The sequence below is a fragment of the Lathyrus oleraceus genome, chromosome 3, assembly GCF_024323335.1.
Source record: "Lathyrus oleraceus cultivar Zhongwan6 chromosome 3, CAAS_Psat_ZW6_1.0, whole genome shotgun sequence".
NCBI lineage: Eukaryota > Viridiplantae > Streptophyta > Magnoliopsida > Fabales > Fabaceae > Lathyrus > Lathyrus oleraceus.
In genome coordinates, this window is record NC_066581.1 from 324,224,629 (window position 1) to 324,234,138 (window position 9,510).

Sequence of the window (9,510 nt, forward strand, 5' to 3'; positions counted from 1 at the left end):
TTTAGATTAGGTTTTTTTCTTTTTGTTTTTTAAACCCGAAGTAGGTTCTGGGTCAAACCAGTTTGGCCCGTGTCTTCACCCTACCCGCACCCCATTGGGCTGGTGTCATTTGGGGCCGCCCATGCCACATGCATCCCCCCTAGGCCCAATTTTTTTTTTGTTGCTTAAAATAAAAACTTATTGTTTTTTTTTTCTAACAAATAGTTTAAGTTTTTTTTAAAACAAATAATTTAAATATAAAAACATATAAAAAGAAGTTTTAGATTTTATGTAAATATTTATTTATTTCTTTTATTTCTAATTCTTTCATCGAAGATTAATTTTTTATTTAAAATTATTTAGATGTTTGGTTTAGGTTGTGACCTTATGATATTTCAAAAAGCACAAAAAAGAGTTTTAATTAGTCTTAGACATGGCCTTGATTAATTAGATGTTTCATTTGGATTGATATTTGTTTGTGTGAATACTTGCTTATATAGTTGACCCATGATTTGTTTAGACTTGAATGTAGATCTTAAATCGTTAAATAAGATGGTAAAATAGACACGCAATCAAAATAATTCTTTCAAATAAGATTCTAATCTTGAGCATAATCGATTTATTTTTAAAAGATCTCATAATTTTTCATTAATCATTTTCATAAACTTCAAACTTTTTTTTCGCTAACACAAATTAAACTTCGATCAATCTCGAGTGACTTTTCTTAAATCAAATGCAATATCAAATCCTTTTTCTTAAGCAAACGCAAAAGAATATGATTGTTAGAATCTAGCATTCTGATGGAATCCTCGGATTATCGGTCCTGAGGCACACGTTTTGGGTTAGCCATTCATTCTTTCTTTCGCTCCTAAAACACTTAATAGTCTAGCATTCCGATGGAACCCTTGAACAATCGATTCCAAGGCTTACGTCTTGTTCTTATTGAGTGTTCGTTGTCCATCAAACAAATTTCTTAAATACCTTGAATGAAAAAGGATTGTTGGAATCTCAAATTTCTTATTGAGTGTCTCGTTTTCATTGAGCGTTCATCATTCACTTATAAAATACTCAATCAATCAAACTATTTTTCTCACCATCGTGCGATTTTCAAAAACCTTTTTCAAAATGAAAGATATTTTGTCTCGAGACGATGTCAGACAATGCTCCGTCCACAATCATGTGAGTTGAGATAAGTGACGTTTTTCCGTGAATATTGATTTGTAAATTCATTCAACGTGATGCAAACGTTTTTCTCCTCGGTTGTTTTGGGTAAGTAATATTTTTTGTCGATTGACATAAAATAGCTTTCGCTAAAATCGACCAACAAACAAATATTTGATACTCAAAACTACGTATGCATTGAGTTCTCCATCGCACCTGGAGATACTTAGGAGCGAGACACGGAATCTCGCTAGGCACATTAATAAAAAATTTGTTGAGACCCTTTTTCGTTTCTCTTTTCTCTTTTAATTTACTCGAAGAAAACAATTAATATAATCGAACATTCAATCATAAATTTAACTAAAAGGTTCACGTTGAGTACAATGGACGTGAGGGGTGCTAATACATTCTCCTTACTTAATCGACTCCCGAACCCAAATATGATTACGACGATCATGTTTTTTCAAAGGTTTTATTGATATTTTCCTTTTCCTTCATTGGATTAAATAAAGTTTGGTGGCGACTCTGTTCGATATTATTTTCCGCGAGTGTCCAGAACATTTCGCGAAGGATCGTATTTTTCAAGGTACGACAATGAGCTTCAAATAAGTGCAATGCAATGGAGTAGAGACGTGACAAACTTCAATGCAATCAATATAAACTATGAGAAAGCTTGAAAAAGAGGAGAATAAACTCTAAAAAACGCAAATGAGGAGTATCTCTTCCTATTCTCTATTTTTACTCTTTAGCATAAATAAAAATGTGAAGGGTCTTGTGGTGAAAGCTTGAGTCCTGAAAGTATGATTTTCTCAAGGTCTCGAGTTTGAATCCTGCTAAGTGCTAATAATCCTTGTGTTGGATCAGTCCATACAGAGTCTTGTTTTGGCCTTAAACGAGGTCTCAGCTAGTGGACGGTGGGATTGGTCCTCTTGGATTAGTCGGTCGCTAGACCGGATATCAAGATTTCAAAAAAAATGTGAAAGAAAGGAAAAAATGTGAGTTTACTTAAGCAAAAGCGTCATAATTAGTCAAGAAATTGTGTGGTACTGAAGTTGGCCATGGATGTGATTTGTTAGGCGCGTCTGGATTCTAATCTCAGAGTTGTTTAAAATCTAACTCTTGCATTTTCTAAAGAGTTTGTGGTGTATTAAGTGTGTCAGAATTTTAAAATCCAAAATTAAAAGTTATTTTTTAAATTTCAATAGAGTATGTGACCATGGATCTGATCTGTTAGGCGCGTTCGAATTTCAATCTTCGTAATTTATTATACAAATTCCAAACTCCAAAGTCAACTATCTAAAATTTTTAATATATCATTTTTATTTTGGCTTAATACATGTTTTAGTCCCTTAACTTAATTTGTTGTTTCGTTTTAGTCCTTTAACTAACAAATTACAAGTTAGTCATTTAACTTCACTTATGTTATCCTATTTGGTCTTTTTCGTCAATTTATGACCCAAAAAAATGTTAAATTTTGGTGACGTGGCGTGACAACAAGGTCATTGGTACAAATCTGAATATGCATATATAATTGATACATTGTTTAAAAACTAACGTGTAATATTTTTTTAGTTAAGGAACTAAAACGAAATATTAAATTAAATTAACTTAAAAAATTATACTAGTAAAAACTAATATTTGTAATTAATAAATACTAAAGAAATTGATATTAACTTCATTTATCACCTCATTCATTTTTCACTTTTTCCATTCACTTTTTTCAGTTTTTATTTTTAAATTTTAAGTTTCCTTCATATTTCTTTTACTTACACTTTCTCAATTTCATTTTAATTTTTTTTCCTATCCATTTTTAAAATATAAATAATTAAATTTGAACCTTTCTTAATTTAATGAATGACTAAAAAGAAATATTGAATTTTCAAAACATAAAATTTAGTCTCAACTAAAAAACATAGTTATTTTATAATTATTAAAAAAATAATTTATAGTTATTAAAAAAATAAAATTATTAAAATTATTCATAAAATTAAGTTATAAAAATAACAAATTATTCAGACAACTAACTTTTTAATTAAGAAATAAAATTTTTATTTTCAAATGTCAATTTTTTTCTGATAATATTCAATAAGAATGCACACAACTAACTTTTTATTTTACAAATTAAAATTTTCTTTTTTTCTTTATTCATCTGTATTACAATTTTCATAATTTACTATACAAATTCCAATCTCTAGAGTTTTTACATATTTTAAAGATGGTTTTGACTTATTTTAAAGATGGTTTGTTGTAATATTGAGCGCATTAGAATTTTAAAATCCAAAATTAAGAGTCACATTTAGAGTTTCACCAAAACGTGAGTGTCAGATGGGGTGTAATGAGTAATTTATATTTTTTTTAAACTGGCTGTGAACCATAGATAAATGTGTGTTGTTTTCTTATCTTCATTCATACACAAAATGGAAATAGTTTCAATCTAAAAACTTTAGTCTTATACCATTGTTACACTCTTTCCAGATTTATTAATCAAATTCTAATGCAATAAGTATACTATATAAGACTAAGAATAGAGATTTGGAAAATTTTGGAAATTTTAAAATACAACGACAACCCATACTCCAAACATTTTCTCGGTTTTGTAGTTGGTATTTGAGACTTATGCGTGCACCGAAAACTGCTATTAGAATCGATGTCCAAACACTATACTAAATTCATATCCAAACAGATAAGATTTAGTGAACAGTGAACCAAAATTGAAAGGTTGTGTGTAAGAAATTTGAAATGAAAAACATTTCTTTTTTTGTGATTGGGGGAGGGTGTTAACTCATTCCTTAGGTGTGGCCCCATTAGTTGAGTCTTGTGGCGCAGCTTCAGCTGACTCATCAGCCTTGTCCTCTTTCTTACCTATGCAAACAACACCAAAAGACCATTGGTTAAGCAAAATTTGTGTTGTAGTAGAAAGCATATGATATGATACAACAAAACAAGGCATCATAACATGATCCATACCTTTTTTCTTCTTTCCGCCACCCTTCTTCTTTGTCTTTGTGCCTAATGCCAGCCAGGCCTTGATCTCAGGATCATCTATGGTTTTTGTGGGCTGCAATTCTTGGAGAGGATGAGCCGTGACACGGTCAGATCCATTTGGCATTAACAAAACCGTGAATTTGGTGTGTGCAACAAAATCACCTGGTAAGAAAACACAATATTCAGGCTCAGGAGATTATTAACACCAATGAGAATTATTAGATCATGATGCAAACTTACCTTGCTTCTCATGCAAAACAGGATATGGCTGCAAGAGCTCGTGATTCATACATTCCACTAAACCTAGTCGAGCTCTTTTCTCTTCCAAGGCCCTATAATAAAAGAAGTGTAAGTTTAAGAGAACAAAGTTAATAAAAATTAGAACTTGAGTTTGATGACAGTATTAAAATTGCACAATTAGTGGAGTTACCTAGCAGAAAATGGCATGATTGGAAATTTTTGGCTTATTTCACTGAAAATGAATCGAGATGCTTTCATCTTCAAGTGATAACTCTTGTCAACAGCCCGCTTATAAATGGTTGTTTGCTTCTCATCCAATAACTTAGGCTACAAGGGATTGGTAAACATACTTTTAATAAATAAATCATATGATTCTAAATTATGCAGAAAATATATAGTAACAAAATTAACCCAACCTTTCCTTCTCCTGTGCTTGTAACTATGTCAATTGCATAAACTTCATTTTCTTCAAACTCGGAGTCATCAACCCTTGTATCTGGATTAGAGATACTAAGCACAACCTTGTTCCCATCAATCACAAACTGCTTCAGTTGATGACTTAGAACGCCCTCAACAATTTTACAATCATAGGCAGCAGCAACCTTTTGAATTGCATCGGTTACATCCTTGTTCTGTCAAGAGAAGCATTTGAAAGAAATTTAATACTTGCTACTATGAGTTTCAATCAAAATAATTCGCAGTTCTGTACATGCAATTGATATATTTGAATACAGTAATATATGTTGGCTGGACTAGGAAATTGTGCTGAATATATAAAAATCAGAACGTGAAACTAGTTCCAGCCATTCAAGTTTTGGCAACAGGGAAAAAGAGGAAACCAATATGGTTCTGATCACCTCGGCAAAGTTGCCTATATTAAAGTTATCATATGTGAGTATGGATTTCAATCAAACTAATTCTCACACTTCTCTATACGTAATTGATATATAATCATTTGAAAATTGTAATATGTTGGCTGGACTATAAAATTGTATTGAAATGTATAAATCAGAACAACGTGACACTAGTTCCAGCCATTCAAGTTTTGGCAACAGGGAAAAAGAGGAAACCAATATGGTTCTGATCACCTCGGCAAAGTTGCCTATATTAAAGTTATCATATGTGAGTATGGATTTCAATCAAACTAATTCTCACACTTCTCTATACGTAATTGATATATAATCATTTGAAAATTGTAATATGTTGGCTGCACTATAAAATTGTATTGAAATGTATAAATCAGAACAACGTGACACTAGTTCCAGCCATTCAAGTTTTGGCAACAGGGAAAAAGAGGAAACCAATATGGTTCTGATCACCTCGGCAAAGTTGCCTATATTAAAGTTTTATCATATATAAGAGTATGAATTTCAATTAAACTAATTCTCACACTTCTCTATACGTAATTGATATGTAATCATTTGAAAATTGTAATATGTTGGCTGCACTATAAAATTGTATTGAAATGTATAAATCAGAACAACGTGACACTAGTTCCAGCCATTCAAGTTTTGGCAACAGGGAAAAAGAGGAAACCAATATGGTTCTGATCACCTCGGCAAAGTTGCCTATATTAAAGTTTTATCATATATAAGAGTATGAATTTCAATTAAACTAATCCTCACACTTCTCTACATGTAATTGATATGTAATTGTTTAAAAATTATAATATGTTGGCTGCACTAGAAAATTGTATTGAAATGTATAAATCAGAACAACGTGACACTAGTTCCAACCATTCAAGTTTTGGCAACAGGGAAAAAGAGGAAACCAAGATAGTTTGATCACCTCGGCAAAGTTGCCTATTATAGAGTTTTATCATAATTAAGAGTATCAAAAGTCCAAATATACAAAGATGAAGCTTTACTAAGTAATCATATTTAATCTTAAAAATAGAGAAAAAAAGGCTTCATTGGAGTTTATCCATAGCCTATGGTGTGTTCATCACATAGAGATCAGCCTATCAAATCAAATTTACAGAATTTTTTAAACAAATTATAAAGTAAAAAAACAAAAACCAGATAGTTTAGAGAGGAACTACAAAACAAGGAAAAAAGTATGCAGCCAAAGGAAGTGGGAATGTATGAAACAAAAGGATGAATGATTCTCCATCAGTGTAACTATGACATAAACAGGCTTCATTGGAGATTATCCATAGCCAATGATGTGTTCATCATATAGAGATCAGCTCATCAAATCAAATCAAATTTTCAAATAAATTATAATGTAAAAACAAAAATTAGATGGTTCTGGGAGTAACTGAAAAATTGGGTTTAATGAAACAGATCCAACTAAGATTTTTTTCTATAATGTCAATAGAAATAGAAATGATTTTGGTAGAGTAAAGTGTACAAGAGAATCAATTGACGATCAAATAATCTCAAAAGTACAAACCAAACAACATGATAAACTACATATTTCAGCCAAGAGACTAGTCACAAAGATGACTCTGTGCAACTATTTGGTTAGCAGGACAGCATAAGAAAATTCACAAATGACCTCTATCAGTGTAACTATGACAATAAAGCTTCATTGGAGTTTATCCTAGCTCAAGATAGTTTTCATCATTTAGAAATCAAAATTCACAAGACAAGGGAATACCTATGGATACAACAAAACAAAGTGATCTAATTTTTCTTCCATTTTATACTGCCAAATTTGTGTATGATTTCAAACCTATCTACCTATGGAACAAGAAAGATACATGCAATGGAATCAAATTCAGTTCATTATAAAAAAATGCATCTAAAGAGGGGGGAAATCTTACAATTGATTACCTTCTTTCCTGGCCTAACAAGCCTTAAGGCCACCTCAGCAGCAGTGTTTGCAGCAGCAATGACATCAGCTGCCCGCCCAGTAACTGGACCTTCTTGAAGAACATGAGTGTGAGCCACCGCAGCAATGAACCCATCTACATGACAAGCCAAATCACTGCAACCATAGAAAAAATACATCATTATCAACTTTCAGAAAATAGCAAAACAACTAGGTCATTTCTCCCATCATTAAACCCCAACTATGCTCTAAAAATCTTACATTTTCAGTATATCACCTTCTTCCAACACTGTCTCATCACTGGCTAGAGGAGAGAAATGACAAATTGTGTTGTTCACAGATATGCAAGTTGGAAAAGCAACGCCTCTTTCTATCTTCTTCTTCACATTCTTGTACACATTACTAGTTTGTCTTCACACCAAGTAAATAAAACATAATTAGCAAAAAAAACAATTCAAATAATATTAAAATATTAACCCATCAATTACAAACAAACAACAATGCAATAAAATATAGAGAGATTAGGTATATGCCTCTAAAAAAAATTGTCAATAGCTTAACTTTCAACAGAGATGTTTGAATGAAAAACAATAAACAATATATGAAAAATAAAATTCAATCCACGGTTATCTTCCCATGTGTACTCAACACTAAAATAACATACAAACAATGATTAACAACGAGGAGATTAGTTACAGAATAATATATACTTACTCTCTGATAAATGAATCTCCTTTCTCACAAATGTCCACAATCTTAGCCTTAGGTTTACATTCTGATATAACTAACTTCAAAGCCTCTGCAAAACAAAAACCAAAAATAAGTAAATTCAACACTAAAACGCATTCAACATTAAAATGCATAAGAACGCATAAGAAACGATGAAACCCCAAACTAACCAAGAAATATAAATATAAGCTAAATTCGATAAATGTATGCATCTAATTAAGAATTAAAGAAAACCAAGATAAGATTTTAAAATAAAAGACATTGATGAACATACTGTTAGCGATCTCAGCTGCAGTTTTGTATTTGGTGACAACTTCAGAAGAAGAGAGATCCAACTCCTTCTCCTCCCTTTCATCATCCGACATGGCACCTCACCTGTTGAATCCTGATACTTCTGAAAACCACAAATTAAATTTCAAAAATATAAAAACCCATTTTTACCCAATTGAGTAGCAAAACAATTACGAAGAAAATAATCACTTACAGTGCAGAAATGAAAATGATGAGAGTAGCGATTAATCAGTGAGGAAGAAAAGCGATTTTTGGCGAAGATTCAATGAAATGAGAGGTAGTGTGAAGAATAAATGGGTCTGTGAAAGTGAAGGAAGCTAGGGTTAGAAGAGAGGGGCGAGTTTTGGTTTATATAGGATTTTTCATTTTCGTTATTGGAGTATTATGCAAACATTCGCGTAGGGTTTTTCGATCTCCATTTTTTTTCTTTTTTGGTACAATACTTCTGCTTATTTTTTTTTATTTTTTTTTATTTTTATTTTAGGTTTAATAGTCAAATTTAATCATGTATTTTAATTTTGGAATTCATTTACCTCTCTTAATAGAGTAAAAAATATCTGATCTTTTAACTCTTAAAGTTAAAATATATGATTTTTAAATTTTTTTCTTGTTAATTAAATAAATAATTAATATAATATATTTTAAAGAGTTAAAGGATTAATATAAAAAAAATTAATTAAAAAAATAATTATGTTTTTTCGTTTTAGAAACAGTGATATTTAAACTTTTAACTCAAAAAATGATGTTTTTTCGTTTTAGAAACATTGATATTTTAAAAAATGATGATTTTTCTTTTTAAAAATTGTGATTAGTGAATAGTGGATATATCTTTTCATTCGTTGATCTTCAATTGTATAATAGTTTTGACAACCTTAACACTTAAGACTCGTTAAAGACTATTAAGGTGATTGTCTTTGATTGAATTTCACTTCTTAATGGTGTTTGGAATCATGTTTTATTTTCAAAATGTGTGTCATGTGTTGCAATATAATAGTGAGAATGTATTTTTATAGTCTCCATAATGACGGTTGTGTTTTCAAAAACTATTTAAGAGTTTCTATGATTTTAAAGATGGGTTGTCAAAGTTTACTTGTTTGTGAAATTGGAATAATATAAAATAAATTCAACTTTGGTGTTAACAATTGAGAAAAATTGTTGGGGTTAGATTTCATCGATCTAACCTCATGTATGTTTATGATCAGTAATATGCAATTTCAATCAGATGTTAATATCATCACTTGTCACTTTGCGTTAAAGTCTAGTTTGAGTCAAAAACATGAAATCAATTATAATACCTAATAGATGGTTTCTCAATCTATTAACTAATACAATAGCATTCGGCTTTGATAG

The 9,510-nt window shown here is 30.8% G+C and overlaps 1 protein-coding gene across 3 annotated transcripts; it reads right to left on the minus strand.

Moving 5' to 3' along the window:
• Positions 1-3,665: 3,665 nt before the first annotated feature.
• LOC127127428 (ERBB-3 BINDING PROTEIN 1) lies at positions 3,666-8,606 on the minus strand. Of its 3 annotated transcripts, none has more exons than XM_051056608.1 (10): positions 8,354-8,606; positions 8,144-8,263; positions 7,855-7,939; positions 7,402-7,551; positions 7,143-7,296; positions 4,782-4,997; positions 4,556-4,692; positions 4,366-4,457; positions 4,108-4,287; positions 3,666-4,002 (listed from the first exon to the last, which is right to left on the minus strand). In XM_051056608.1, the coding sequence occupies exons 2-10, from the start codon at positions 8,232-8,234 to the stop codon at positions 3,923-3,925; spliced, it is 1,185 nt and encodes a 394-aa protein (XP_050912565.1). In that variant the 5' UTR covers positions 8,235-8,263; positions 8,354-8,606; the 3' UTR covers positions 3,666-3,922. The 3 variants fall into 3 exon arrangements, with proteins under 3 accessions (XP_050912565.1, XP_050912567.1, XP_050912566.1); XM_051056610.1 differs by having other exon boundaries at positions 8,144-8,254; positions 8,354-8,568; XM_051056609.1 differs by having other exon boundaries at positions 8,144-8,260; positions 8,354-8,566.
• Positions 8,607-9,510: the final 904 nt, after the last annotated feature.